The sequence below is a fragment of the Littorina saxatilis genome, linkage group LG3 (assembly GCF_037325665.1).
Source record: "Littorina saxatilis isolate snail1 linkage group LG3, US_GU_Lsax_2.0, whole genome shotgun sequence".
Classification (NCBI taxonomy): domain Eukaryota; kingdom Metazoa; phylum Mollusca; class Gastropoda; order Littorinimorpha; family Littorinidae; genus Littorina; species Littorina saxatilis.
Window position 1 is genome coordinate 38353670 of NC_090247.1, and position 15418 is coordinate 38369087.

Sequence of the window (15418 nt, forward strand, 5' to 3'; positions counted from 1 at the left end):
ACCGCTACCCGGCGCCAAACAGGCTCGTCACTTTGACTGCCTTTTGCACTAGCGGCGGACTACGGTCATTGTAAAAAATGCAATGCGTTCAGTTTCATTCTGTGAGTTCCACAGCTTGACTAAATGTAGTAATTTCGCCTTACGCGACTTGTTTTTTCTCTGGGCCATGGGAACAGTCAACTGGAAATGCCAGTGCCGAGTGAGAACGAGAGCAGTGCAGGGGAGGCTACTGTAAATAAACACGTTCTCCAAGGGAGGTCACTACGGCGAACATGGCCGTGGTGCTTGTTCGCTGCCGACTCTCGGCGTCAGGGTTACTTGGTTTTTCGTTCACTGAATCCTCAAAATGTCTTCCCATCAACAGACAACTCGGGACTTTGCACCAGCTGCGATTCCGAGGTCTTTTGCGAGTCAACCAACACGTTTACATGGTACAGAAGGTGAGCAAACTTGTGTCAATGTCATCAACTGCAAACAGAACCGGAGAAAGTCTAAAACTTGAGAGAAATCTGAGTTCTGCTTTCACAGAAATGTGTTTTCTTTTTCAATAAAAAGTGATGAAGATTATTTAAATCATCATTCTCTCACTGCTTGACCATTTTCTGTCATGCTAAGACTGCTGCTTGAACCCAGAAGTAAACTTTTGTGATCGAGTCACAAAGCCGAAAGCATCTTTTGTTTTCTTTTTTTCTGGTGGCTCGCAGATAACACTGACTGTATGTATTAAAGTGTGCAACTTGTCCCTGAACACACATTCATTTACTTGTGAATAGAGGTTGCAAAATGTCTGTAACTGTAGATGCTAGCTAGGATGTTGGCTGCGATGTCAGTTGTCAGCACAAAATTGGGTCAAGTTACTTGATAAAGGCTCGGTCACACAGCCCCAAAGTCGCGTAAACGCATGAATCATGCACGAAATTCGATCCTTACGCGATACATGCGCGATTTGCACATTTCATCAGTTTGTCTGACGTGGAACCTCCGTAGTTGTCCGCCGATGTTCGCCGGATCGGCGCTTTACGCGATTCCAGGTTTTGAGCAGCTCAAAACTCGGCTTCGCGTAGGAGTTTACGCAGTATTGCGCTGTTTTACGTAATTTCTGCCTAGTTTATGTAGTTCTTACGCGAACAATGCGCGAAATATGCGTGGAATATCAGTGATCGTTCGCGACTGTTGAAACGGGAATGCCAAGGCGCCGCGGTTGCATCAGTTTATATATGCGCGGAACGGACGTGCACGCTGCCGCACATTCCTTGCGCAGTTCATGCGTGATTCATACGCAGTTCATTAGTGATAGTGCGCAGGTTATACGTGGTTTTCCGTGGACCTTTGCGTACCTATGCGCTGTAGTGCGGGGTTTGTTAGTGATTTTTGCGTGATCTTTCTGTAGTTCTTGCGCAATTTATCAGTGATTTTCATCGCGTAAATCAGCGAAAATGGTCAAATTCTCAACCGACAAGCACGCACAACCAAATTTAATGCGTGATTCATGCGTTTACGCGACTTTTGGGCTGTGTGACCGGGCCTTAAGAATTGCAAGTCATTCAAGAAGAAAGTAAGCATGTCAAGCATATCTTATTTCAGACACGGTTTTGACCATGCTTGGATGCAACTAGTGTGAATGAATGAATGTAAGTGAGTTTGTAACATTTCCGTCATTTTGTTTCAGAGCCAGCAACATGGAGACAAGAGAGGACAGATTGATGGTCGTCACAATGTGACTTTTGGCAAAACAACATTATTTCAAAAGGTGAAAAACTGAAGATAAGATGGATATATATATCTACATTTTTTACAAGGCAGATTTTTTAAGAAATAAGAGGGTAAACAAGTGACATGAATCATACTGTCACCGTCAGGCCATCATAAACTGATTAAGAAGAGGAAGTATATGATATAAATTAAAAAGAAAAGAAAAAAACAAGCATGAATAAATCAGAATTTGCTGTCCCCTTTAAAATAAATATTCAAATACACTGGCTGTGTTTTTCTTCATTCCGTGCCTTTCCTCTTTCTTTCATTGTTCTTTTATTTCTTGTCTTCTCTCTCTTTCACATTTGTGTGCATAAAGAATACATTTGTGTTTGTGTATCTAGTCTATGTCCATCTGTTTGGCTGTGAAAGGGAGATGGGAAGACAGTGACATCTTTAAGAAAAATGCTGTGTCAATCAAAGTTTAAATATCTGGCTTTGAACCTAGAGAAAAAGAGTTGAAATATTTGTTCTCCTCCATTACAGATTTACAGACGCATACTTCCAGAGCGACTATGGCATCCAGGAGCGTCGAGCTTCAACCCTCAGGACGTCAAAGGCCTGCCACAGGACAAGGAGGTGCCTGGAAAGGACATCCTGCGTGCTATGATGACCTACATCTGGCCCAAGGACAACCTCGGCACCAAGGTCAGGGTCATCACAGCCTTGTCTCTGCTGGTCGGTGCAAAGGTGAGTGAAGGGTGAGAGACATCGTATGTGTGTCAGTGTGTGTGTGTGTTGGTTTAAAAGGTGGGATTTCATGGCACACAGAAAAGTGTCCAAGAATTCCTTTAGTTTGTTACTATAAGCTGATGTTATAGTTGATATGCGCCAAGTGTGATATGTACGTATACGAGTATGCTATAGTTTATATATGCGCCAAGTGTTTGTTTATTCTTATAATGTTGTTTTATTGATTACGGCTTACAGAGGTTAAAAATTTATGCTGCCTGCAAAGCGGTTTAGTGAGCCAGCATTTGTAGTATAACAGACTGCAGCTTTGAGTTATTGACAGAGTACTTCTTATTGGAAAATATTGCCATTGATGTAGTGCCAACATTGGGAGATGTTGAATAACCAACCTTTCACATTTCATGGTTGTGCATAATTTTCCTCTTGTTATCCTATTGGTGACAGGTGGTGAACGTTCAAGTGCCGTTCATCTTCAAACATGGAGTGGATTATCTGAACAACTCTGACAACTGGCTTCATATCAACGATGCCTCGGGTACCATGGTGACAGCAGGCGTTGCCATCATGATTGGCTGTGAGTACTCTTGATAGTTGTACTAGCTGCAAAATCAAGCCTTTTGGGGGGAGAACATTTGCTGAAAATGTATTTTTCAATGTTGCATGACACACAGCTCCGGTCCGTTTTAGGGACAATGTTGGATTCAGTAACTGCTAACCATATTTTTTCTGCCGACCCTTAAACTTTTCTTACCACTCTGGACAAAAAAAAGTAGGTTGACAGAGGGTGGGACATTTGATGCTCCATACACACTGAAAATGAAACATTTGCGATAAATACCAAGGGAAATACTGTAGGGAAGAAATCCAGCTGTAGTATTAACCTCCCTTGAAATCATATCTTATTGGCTGCCCAAGAGGACAACACGTGTTGTGTTTAACTACACAAAAACAAAAAACTCTTCGACCCTACTGTTACCCAAATCCAACGTTTGTTGTTGTTGGCTTTAACCCTTCGTCTCATACAGTTATAGAGTTTCCTGTGTAGCTTGCATCACTTTGCAACATGACATTCTCTTGTATGGTTAATGCTTGCACAAGCCAAATAGCTGTCCAAATAATGTTCTAAAGAGGACAGTCACAATAGTATTCAATTCACATCTTAGCCTGTTTTTAATGTTACTGTCACTCTGTTTGATACAGAAAAATGGAAAAATCAGGAATCTCCAACTCAGTGGTTCCAATACAGTGGAACCCCATTTTAAGACCTCGAAATTTAAGACTTCCCCTTTTAAAGACCCTGCTTTCTCAGATGTTCTGTTCATAGCCTCTATAAATGTACCCCCATTTTAAGACTCCTTGCCTTTTAAGACCTGATTTTCTCAGATTTGTGAAGGTCTTAAACAGAGGGTTCCACTGTGATTTGTGCTTTGCATATCTTTTTTCGCACTTAGAAAACTTTACATTAAGTATTGCGTTCCAGATCTGAATGTTTCATTTCCCAGGTGTTTTATTTCCCAGTCACTTCATTTCACAGTCTTTTCATTCACAGTTTTTCATTTCCCAGTCATTTTATTTCCCAGTCGTTTCATTTCCCAGTCGTTTCATTGCCCAGTCATTACATATCTCCAGTCGTTTCATTTCTCAGTCACACTTGTGCAGATGGTGTGGCCAGAGCTACATCTGTGGCGTTCAACGAACTGCGTAACGCAGTGTTTGCCAAGGTTGCCCAGAACTCCATACGCAGATTAGCGCAGAGTGTGTTCCTGCATCTCCACAACTTGGATCTCAACTTTCACCTTTCCAGGCAGACAGGCGCCTTGTCCAAAGCCATTGACAGAGGCACCAGGTAAATAAGGGATGCCCCCCGCGGGTTAGGGGGAAGAATTTACCCGATGCTCCCCAGCATGTCGTAAGAGGCGACTAACGAATTCTGTTTCTCCTTTTACCCTTGTTAAGTGTTTCTTGTATAGAATATAGTCAATTTTAGTAAAGATTTTAGTCAAGCAGTATGTAAGAAATGTTAAGTCCTTTGTACTGGAAACTTGCATTCTCCCAGTAAGGTAATATATTGTACTACGTTGCAAGCCCCTGGAGCAAATATTTGATTAGTGCTTTTGTGAACAAGAAACAATTGACAAGTGGCTCTATCCCATCTCCCCCCTTTCCCCGTCGCGATATAACCTTCGTGGTTGAAAACGACGTTAAACACCAAATAAAGAAAGAAAAGTAAAGAAAGAAATAAGGGATGAGGAGGGAGAGAGAGTGATATCTATACTATAGTTTGGGCCCCTTGACAGACTGAAAATTTTATTTTTTAAAAAAGATAAAAGATCATATTAAAAAAAAACGAAACAACAAGCCACCATCTTTAAAAAAAATTAAAAAATAGAAGACAAAGTTCTCTAGGTAAGGCAATCAAGTGGTCGCAGGTCAAAGAGTGACATACAGCTGTTATCTCCCTTGCCACATTATTGATTTTCGGGGTGGACTGTACCTGATACATACTGTAGGCAGTCATAAGCAGACCTGTTTACCCTTACGATTTTGGCGTAATTTATTACGATTTTCTGCAAAAAATACGCCATTCCGCTAACCGTGTCAAGACTACAATTTTCATAATAAAAAAAATGTAAAAAAAAAATATTTTTTTTTTTTTTTAATCAATTCACATGTTTGGCATTGTTTTTTTCAATGGCAAAATGGGGTGAAAAAGCACAGGACTGACCAGAGATCATGTCTGTCTGATGAGACGCTGGAGAGCCTTATTCTAGTGGTGAAGTCTCGCCCTCACTCATTCGGCAAGCGCAAGTACAGTAGAGAAGCGCTTGACACACTGAAAAAGGCCTACTACGAGCAAAAGAAAAAGAATCAGTGATGCATGTGCTTTTAATGTGATCTTCTTTGAAATTATGATGACTACAAAAACTGACTGATGTGTTTTGTTTGTGAATGATGGATATATGTGCATGATTGCGTTTCGCAGACACAGTTGTCATGTGCGTTGTAATTGGCGACGAATGCTGGATGATTACTATTTTTGTGCCAGGATTACTATTTTTGGGGCTGAGCATTACTCCAAAACACTTATGGGGGTAAACAGGTCTGCATAAGGGTTAAACCAGATTTATCCTGGCTTTTGATAATACAATTTTAAATGAGAAAGAAATCCTATTAATGTGCAAGACACTTTTTGTTTGGTTAGTTGTTTGTTTTTATCACCGAAAACTAGTTGCATAAAGTGATGTCAAAACATTTAGTCAATCTGTCTGCCTAAAGGAGTGAAACTGAACACACTTGATTTTTCTTCACCGAGACTAGCAAGTCCTGGGCTGGCCAAACCCCTTCAACCAAGACATCGCACCATGGTCTCGGTGAGAAAAAAATTATAATGAACCTAATTTGCAAATATTGACTAAAAATGTGAGGAAAAAAAGGAGGAAAACAAAGATTTGCCATGGTTTGGAGTGATTAGAATGGTGTCTTTTCTGTTTCAGGGGGATTAACTTTGTGCTGAGTGCTTTGGTGTTCAATGTCGTTCCTACCATTTTTGAAGTCTCTTTAGTCAGTGGCATCATGGTAAGTTTGACTGCAAATGTTCCCATCGCGAGAGTTTTTTGAACATCTAAAGCTGTGAACTGTTGTTATTGTTGTTGATGAAATAAATGTTAACACATGAAACATACTGTTACAGAATAGCTCACATGTGCTTCTATTTGGTATGAAGTTACTGATTTACTTCTAGTGTTGTTTATTTTTCTGATCTTCAGAAGTTTTAAAATCCATTCTTTTACAGCTTTTGTCATCCATTCTTTTCAGTACTACAAGTGCGGTGGTAGTTTTGCACTTGTAACACTGGGCTGCATCACTGCCTACACAGTCTTCACCCTGGCAATCACGCAGTGGAGGTAGGCAGCGTCCTTGACAATCTTGACTTGGCATTGTATTATTCTTTGCCTTAGAAGTCTGCAAGATATTCATCATGGACTGGAAGCTAGCCCTTTGTTTTTGCTGACTTGTTTTTGTAAACTGAACTTGAGTTCTTTCAGACCAGTCTTCATTTAGGAATAATATCAAGGTACTTGATTAAATGTGTGTGTGAGCTTTAGACCTTGTAGCTGAACTGATTCATAAACTTTGAACACAATACGGTACCCATGTTAAACATACTTCCTTTCTCAAGGGAAGAAAGTAAAGTAAACATTTATCACTCAACACACTTGATTGTACTATATATTTCGCATGAACAGTTCAACTGGATGATCAGTGTTGTAAATGATGTTTTATTACTCCAGGACCAAGTTTCGAGTGATAATGAACAAGGCAGATTCACAGGCTGGAAACAAAGCCATCGATTCCCTTATCAACTATGAAACTGTCAAGGTTGGTGGTAAAATGTTACATTAATGTCTTCAGCTTCTGATGTTGTTTTTTTCTTCATTGGAGATCCCAAGGCAAATCAGTGGCACTTTATAGCAAGATCTGTAAAAAAAAAAGTTTAAAAAAAACCCCAACTAAAAATAAGAACACTGTAATTATAATAGACACATTCCGAAAATAACTCTGTCAGGTTTGTATGGGTTGTGAAAGAGTGAATACCCTTGCTTTAAACTCGGACAAACATTGGAGGGGCCAATCACGAGCGAGGGGTGTGTCGAAAACATGTGGACAGGAGCACGTGTAAAGTTATTTGTCAGAGGAAAAGCAATGGTATTAAACTCTTTCACAACCCATAAACCGAGTTATTTTGGAAAATCCACTATTTATAATCATCATGTGATTACTAACTGGTCCTGACATTGAGCTGCAGCATCTTTGAGTGACACTGGGGCATCAAGCACACCTGCCTTGCCCCCAGAGAAAAAACAGCAGATTACAGTGGAACCCGCCTTTTAAGACCTACCCAAAAAATGTAAGAAAATGTGGTCTTTAAAAAGGAGGGAGTCTTAAAATGAAGGTAAATTTACAGGGGTTATGAACAGAAAATGTGAAGAAAAAACATGTCTTAATGAAGTCTTATATTGGGGGGTCTTAAAATGGGGTTCATAAATGAATTAATAAAAAAATAAATAAACGGATGAATTTTAGTAGACTTGCATCATTTTTGTACATGGTGATTTATTAGGAAATGTTATTCCTGCTTTCAAGTTTATCATCGCACAATCAAATACTCAACCTCTTCCGGCAAAATGAATAACATCTCCTTTTTGTGTTCTGCCAGTACTTCAACAATGAGAAATATGAAGCAGAAACGTACGACGTTCACCTGAAGAACTACGAGCAGGCATCACTCAAAACGACCACCAGCCTTGCACTGCTGAACTGGGGCCAGAACGTCATCTTCAGTGTTGGCATCACAGCGGTCATGGTTCTCGCCACTCAGAATATCATGAAGGGTGAGAGTGAGAGAGACTTGAATTGAATTGAACTTTACTTTTTCGAGGGTAACAGAATAAGCAATGTAAGCATGCTTTTTACATTTAGTCAAGTTTTGACTAAATGTTTTAACATAGAGGGGGGAATCGAGACGAGGGTCGTGGTGTATGTGTGTCTGTCTGTCTGTGTGTGTGTGTGTGTAGAGCGATTCAGACTAAACTACTGGACCGATCTTTATGAAATTTGACATGAGAGTTCCTGGGTATGATATCCTCAGACGTTTTTTTCATTTTTTTGATAAATGTCTTTGATGACGTCATATCCGGCTTTTCGTGAAAGTTGAGGCGGCACTGTCACGCTCTCATTTTTCAACCAAATTGGTTGAAATGTTGGTCAAGTAATCTCCGACGAAGCCCGGACTTCGGTATTGCATTTCAGCTTGGTGGCTTAAAAATTAATTAATGACTTTGGTCATTAAAAATCTGAAAATTGTAAAAAAATTATTTTTTGTATAAAACGATCCAAATTTACGTTCATCTTATTCTCCATCATTTTCTGATTCCAAAAACATATAACTATGTTATATTCGGATTGAAAACAAGCTCTAAAAATTAATTAAATTACATATTCTTACTCCGAGTCACATATTAGCATTGACGCAGTCGAGATGCTAGGTAGACTGAAAAAACGCTATCCCGTCTATAGTATAAGGGAAGCAACCCAAGCAAAAAAGTAGCAAGCTTGCTACCCTGGGTTGCCTCCCGTAGCGTGCATCACGCCACAGATCTCGTACCCAATACGAGACACCCTCATTCGACATCTTTCAGCCAGAGAGACAGGTCGTGCTTGATTTCGCTCCTAGGCTGTTGTTTGCTGTCTGCTTGACACCCACCAGCCTCGGCTCCCCGTCTGCTCATAGCTGTTTCTAGCGGTGAGATTGTTCCATTTTGTTGTTGTTTGCTTTGCCATTCTGCTGAGAATTTTCTCGTCCGCGGACTTGTGAATTTTGCTCGGTAGTTTGTTGCTGTGGCCGCCATTTTGGTCGCCATTTTTCGCTTACACGTGGTGTTTTTTGCTGGTTAGTTTGGGTCCGTGCTCGGACTTTTAGCGTCGACCAGTAGCACTATTACCTGCTTGTAACTTGTACTTTGTGCTAGTTTATTCTGCTGAAGTTTTAACGTCCTAGAGACTTGTGTATTTTCAGTAGTTTGTTTTCTCGCGTGACAGCATGTCTGATAGTGAGAAAAAGCGAGCGGCTAAGGCCGAGAGTAAGGGCAAAGGCCCTGGCAAACCTAAGTCCTCGGCTTCTACTTCTTCGGCTAGGAACCCCACGGTTCACGTTTCTGACCCGAAGACTAACTTCGTTTTTTCGGTGCCCATTTCGGCGCCGGAGGAAACTTCGTCTGGCTCGCGGGCGGCGGGCATTACCGCTACCACGTCCGTTTCGAACCCGGCGCCTGTGCCGGAGGCTGGCACTCTTGTGGCTAGCCTTTTGTCCTCTTTGCTTCCAGAAATTGAGATGGCGCGGACGGACCCTGTTTCCAGCTCTGCCTCCCTCCCGGGGGTGTGCGACCCTCGGTCGTTGGCTTCCTGTGTTCCTGTTGTTTCCGGATCACCTGTCCAGCCTGCTGGCTTTGGCGTTGGTGCTGGAGGCGGTGAACAGGGAGGCGTTTCTCTTCTCGGCCGGCGCTCGGTGGCTACCGCTTGCGGGAGTGCACCTGAGCAGGTCCCTTTTGGGATACGGTCGTCACAAGGTATGTGCTCGCAGCAGCCGTCCGCGGCAGCTGCACTTCCGGCTCCGGCCGGAAGTAGTGGTTCACTGGACAGCGGACAGACCATGGTCCCTGCCGGTTTGAGCTACGAATTACGTAAGCAGCCGTCCGCGGCAGCTTCCCTTCCGGCTCCGGCCGGAAGTAGTGGTTCACTGGACAGCGGACAGACCATGGTCCCTGCCGGTTTGAGCTACGAATTACGTAAGCAGCCGTCCGCGGCAGCTTCCCTTCCGGCTTCGGCCGGAAGTAGTGGTTCACTGGACAGCGGACAGACCATGGTCCCTGCCGGTTTGAGCTACGAATTACGTAAGCAGCCGTCCGCGGCAGCTTCGCTTCCGGCTCCGGCCGGAAGTGTTGGTTCACTGGTTTGCGGACAGCCCATGGTCCCTTCCGGTTCGAGCCTTGCCCTGCTACAGCAGCCGTTTCCGGCAGCTGCTCTTCCTGCCTGGGCAGGAAATGTAGGTCAAACGGGTCGTGCACAGTCATCTGTCACTTCCGGTTCCGGCCTAGGGCTTCCGGGTTGTGGCTTGCAGACTCCTCAGCACCAGCTATGGCATAGTTCTGCTGTTGCGTCTGCACTCCCTGCTCCTCCCGGCTTTTCCGGGTTCGGTTCCCGCTGCTTCCGTTGTGTCGCCGGTGAATTTCGAATACGGTGGTTCTCCTGGGCATACAGGCTTTTTGCCTCTGTTGGGACAGCAGCAGCCACCCACTTCGGTGGTGGCCGCTAGCTCCTCTCTTCAGCTGCCTTCGGTCGTTGGTGACTCTCATCTTCCTCTTAGTCAGGGGTGCGAGTTTCATCGATGGCCAACAGGATGGGCGTTCGGCTTACGGCCTTCCCTCGCAGCGTCATTTGTCGGGTTCTTTTGGCTATGAGCCGTCCCCTTCAGGTGGCGTTTCGGACTTCGGGTCCGTGTACGAGGAGCAGCTGCCTTCGGCGGCTCTGGCCAGCTTCCGAATTTACGTCAGCAGTCGTTCGCGGCAGCCGCTTCCAGCTCCGGCCGGAAGTAGAGGTTCACTTGCTAGTGCACAGACTACTGTCACGTCTGGCTCGAGCCTTGTCCTATGACAGCGGTCGCCCGCGACAGCTGTTCTTCCGGTTCCGACCGGAAGTGTAGGTTCACTGGTTAGTGCACAGGCTACTGTCACGTCCGGTTCGAGCCTTGCCTTACGTCGGCAGTCGTACGCGACAGCGGCACTTCCGGTTCACGGAAGTAGTGCCTCGTTGGAAGGTGGACAAATAATGATCCCATCCGGCTTGAGCTGCGCTATACGTAAGCAGTCGTCCGCGACAGCTTCTCTTCCGGCTCCGGCTGGAAATGTTAGTTCATCGGGATGTGGGCAGCCCATGGCCCTTTCCGGTTTGAGCTTTGCCCTTTGCACGGCAGCCATTTCCGGCAGCTTCGCTTCCGGCCTTGGCAGGAGGGTAGGTCAAGCGGGTAGTGCACAGGTTACTGTCACTTCCGGTTCTGGCCTACGGCCTACCTTTGGGTTCCGAGCTTCAGCTCGTAGGTGGCTCAGCACCAGCTTTGGCATAGCGCTGCTGTTGCTGCCGCACTTCCGGCTCCTCCCGGATTTTCCGGTTCAGTTCCCGCTGCTTCCGTTTGGTCGCCGGTGAATTTCGAACAAGGCTTGCCCTATGGGCATACAGGCTTCTTGCCTCTGTTGGGACAGCAGCATCCACACACTCCGGTGGTGGCCGCGAGCTCCTCTCTCCCACTTTCCTTGGTTTTGATTCCTCTCATCCCCCTCTCAGTTAGGGAATGAGCACAATCGATTGCCAACAGGAAGGACTTCGGTCGGCAAAGAGGAAGCAGCTACTTCTGGTTGGAAGAATCGCCCTTAGTAGCTTTTCGCCTTTTTGCCTTTTCGCCGAGCCCCCCTCTTCGACAGGGGGTGGCCTCCGGCGTCGGTTTCGTTGCTGGTTCCTCAGGGTTCAGCTTCGGAGCTGGCATCGGAATGCCTTGCCGCTCCTGCGCAGGCTTCCTCCTTCGTGCCCTTAGCGGACCAGAGGAAGTTGCCTTGGCCAAGGTCGTCTCGTAGCTGCCTGTTGGCCTTTCCCCGTCCGCGCGCACCGTTTTTCGGTCACGCCGGAACTTCTTTCGCTTCTTACGAAGCCGTTGAGGAAGGATTCGGTTCTGCCGTTCTATGGGCAGAATCTCCTATTCTCTGAGGAAGGCCAGGGGGCTGACAACTTTTGGAACTCAGTTCCATTTCCGAGACTCTCCTGCGGGCGCTTTCTCGCGCTCTGGCAGATTCCTTGGCGCCCTTTCCCCTTAGTAAAGGGCAGGACGCGGAGGAAGTGTCTCACTCCTCTCCACACTTACAAGGGTGAACGAGGCACAGATGAGGCGGTCCTCTCTGCGCTATTTCCATGCGGTCTCGTGCGGAAGGGACTTGTTTCTTGCCCACTCCCGGTTTTCTGAGGAGTCGACAAGGAACATTCTCAGTTCATCATCCTTGGTGGACGGTCTCTCTCCGGCAGCCTGGCCTCTCATGCCAGAAGCAGGGGATTGAGACCAACAGAGAACAGCGGTTCCCTTCTTTTGAGCTTCAATTTGAAAGCAGCAAAAGCAGGCCGCTCCTAAGCAGGCTATACCTAGCGGACTCAGCCTAAGCGGCCTACGTCCTCAGCTCAGGTGAGATTGTTTCTTTCACAGCCGTCATAGGACGCTGGGTTTTTGAAACAACAGCCGGCCTTAGGGCTTCGGGGTTTTAGCCTCGGCGGGAGCAACAGCCATTTCATCCGTTGGAGGTGGTGGTTGTTGTTTTCCTTGTGCTTGTGGCTTCGGGCTTCGACATTCTTTCTCTTTCCCAGCGTATGGGTGCTGAGAGGTCGATTTCCGTTTAAAGGGGGGTTTCTGCCTTTGGGCTTCCCCGTTTTCTCTTGCCACCAGCTTCTGGACTTGGTCCAGGTTTGTCTTTCGCCGAGTCTGACTTTGTCTTTCTCTAGCGATCAGACGCGTTCTGGTGTTTCGTCCAAACTTAAGGTTCACTTGAGTTGGCCTCGGAAGTAACATTCAGATTTTCCTGAGGGTGCATTGTCTGGGCAACGCATGTTTGAGAAGTCATTCTTGGCTTGTCACTTTTTCTCAGGTTTTTTGGCTACTCCTCCCCTTTGTGGGCAGAGGTCTAGCTAATGTTCCAGTTTTCTCGGTGCTGGCCTCTAGGCCAGCATCTTTTTCGGCGGCCGAAACTTTTGGTTTCTTACTGTGCCTGTGTACTTTGAGTACTTTGGCGCAATGGCCGGCCTACGGGCAGCAAGGCTCTCGGCCTTAGCCTGTGTTATAGTCTCCTGCCTGTCGTGTTGCGACTTTGGCAATTGGTTCTTGTGACTGCGGATTTCGTCTCTTCCTCTTCTCCATCATGCTTGCATGATGTGAGTTGGGACGATTTCTGCCGGGTTGGGCTTCCGGCCTGGTCACCCCTTCTTCACTTGCAACTATGACTATTACTGAGAACTCTGGTCTCGGGAGGCTGACGGCTGGTTCGCTTCACGGTTTTCCGTCTTTCTTACCAGCTTCGTCCTTTCTGTTTCGGGTTTTTTGATTCATTTTCAATTACCTACAAGCAGTCTGCTCTGAGATCACGCTGGCTTTCGTCATTTTGTTTCCGGTCTCCGGTCACATTAGGATTTGGCCACTGCGGGTCCGCATTTGCGGTGCTTAGGCACTACCTTAGGTCGCTTCGTCCCCTTTTTTACCCCTCTCTCTGCTTGCGCAGGGAGGGGCAAGGGACGACTGGTGACCGTCTCCCTTGAGTTTTGCTCATTGAGGTGGACCCTGGTACTTGATACTCAGGCGTCTCTCTCTTTCCGGTTTGGAGTTTGGTCACTCTTCCGGAGCTGACTGTTCTCTCAACGGCCTTTGGGCCTCACTCCATCCCAAAGTTTTCTTACTTTGGCATGTTTGCCTTATGGTCTCCGTGAGGGTCGGTTCTTTTCAGGGCTTAGCCGGCAACCTTACGCACGGATCTTTTCCAGGCCATTAGCATTTCCTTCCATTTAAGGGGGGGGGGGGGGGGGCAGCTTGTCCTTCCCTCTACTTGGTCGGGTTTATCCAAGACTGGGGTCCTTTTCCGGACTGTTTTACGGTTCAGAAAATTGGAAGAAGTGCTGGGCACAGCTTACTGGCTCTCTGAGGTTGTCTTTCGCATTCTTGCCTGAGAGACATCTCGGCTGTCAATCAGGGTGGTTCTCGGTCCGATTCTGTCCTTTGGCAGTGGGCCAGTTCCTGGCAAGGGTTTAGAGTGAGTCAGTGGTTGCTTTCTCACGGGATCCTTTCCTGACTTTTGGCAGTGGGCCAGTTTCTCGGCAAGGGATTTTCTTGCCTTCCGCCTTGTCATAGCTTATGCTATCTTTCCCTCGGCTCGGCCTGAGCTCTTTTCCAGGGCCTTGGCCTTTTTTGCCTATGGGGTTTGGATGATGTCCTGCGCACAGCTTCTGGCGCTAGGATTTTGTCTTATCAGGTTCTGCAGACATTGCTGCCCTCTGTCAGGATGGGTCTCGGCCTGTTCCTTCCTTGGCGGCAGCTGGCTTTTGTCTCTCCAGAACTTTAGAGTGAGTTTGAACTTTTTGATCTTACCCACCACCTTGTTGGAGTTATCTGCTAATATGTGACTCGGAGTAAGAATATGTAATTTAATCGAAAATTTTTAATTAAATTTTCATTTGATTAATATACTTACCCGAGTCACATAGGTAATTCCCTCCCACCTTCCCCGCTTTTAGTTTCTTTGTATTCTAGAAGTCGAATGAGGGTGTCTCGTATTGGGTACGAGATCTGTGGCGTGATGCACGCTACGGGAGGCAACCCAGGGTAGCAAGCTTGCTACTTTTTTGCTTGGGTTGCTTCCCTTATACTATAGACGGGATAGCGTTTTTTCAGTCTACCTAGCATCTCGACTGCGTCAATGCTAATATGTGACTCGGGTAAGTATATTAATCAAATGAAAATTTAATTAAAAATTTTCGATTTAAAAACACTTTCATCTTATTCCTTGTCGGTTCCTGATTCCAAAAACATATACAGTACTCCTCGGATAAGGTGACCCTCGTTGGGACCAAAAAAATTCGTGATCTTATCCGAGGGACACGTTAACCGATCCTCGGATAAGATCAATTTCAGTAGAAAAAATTGATCTTATCCGAGGAGATCAGAGTTAAGTTTGAGGCCCCATAAAAGACTTCCCGCCAATTGAAAGTCAATGACGTGATAATGGGCAGATCCAGAGAGAAACACACACTGACATACATACTGACACTGACACAGAGACCATCGGCTGCATTAGAGAGAGCGAGAGCGAGAGAGAGAGAGAGAGAGAGAGAGAGAGAGAGAGAGAGAGAGAGAGAGAGAGAGAGAGAGGTGAGGTCAGACAGACAGACATAGAAAGAGAAGAGAGACACAGACAAACTGATCATGACAAACAGAGATAAAGAGAGGAGACGGAGAGAGAGACAGAGTTAACAAGTCGCGTAAGGCGAAATTACTACATTTAGTCAAGCTGTGGAACTCACAGAATAACAATGACCGTAGTCCGCCGCTAGTGCATAACGGAGTGAAACTGATGAGCCTGTTCAGCGCGGTAGTGGTTTCGCTGTGCTGCATAGCATGCTTTTCTGTACCTCTCTTCTTTGTGAGCGTGTTTTTAATCCAAACATATCATATCTATATGTTTTTGGAATCAGCAACCGACAAGGAATAAGATAAAATTGTTTTTAAATCGATTTTGGAAATTTAATTTTGATCATAATTTTTATAATTTTAATTTTCAGAGCTTATTTTTAATCCAACTATAACATCTTTATATGTTTTTGGAATCAGGAAATGATG

At 45.5% G+C, this 15418-nt stretch overlaps 1 protein-coding gene across 1 annotated transcript in view; it reads left to right on the forward strand.

Annotated features, from left to right (window-relative positions):
• Window positions 1–271: 271 nt before the first annotated feature.
• Window positions 272–15418, forward strand: part of LOC138962299 (iron-sulfur clusters transporter ABCB7, mitochondrial-like) — a 32170-nt gene continuing 17023 nt past the window's right edge. Inside the window, exons 1-9 of the mRNA XM_070334053.1 lie at window positions 272–440; window positions 1670–1750; window positions 2239–2442; window positions 2890–3019; window positions 4105–4291; window positions 5940–6021; window positions 6262–6350; window positions 6738–6825; window positions 7664–7838. Of these exons, the coding sequence (XP_070190154.1) occupies window positions 273–440; window positions 1670–1750; window positions 2239–2442; window positions 2890–3019; window positions 4105–4291; window positions 5940–6021; window positions 6262–6350; window positions 6738–6825; window positions 7664–7838 (1204 nt within the window). The 5' untranslated portion in view covers window position 272. The remainder of the gene's footprint in view (window positions 441–1669; window positions 1751–2238; window positions 2443–2889; window positions 3020–4104; window positions 4292–5939; window positions 6022–6261; window positions 6351–6737; window positions 6826–7663; window positions 7839–15418) is intronic.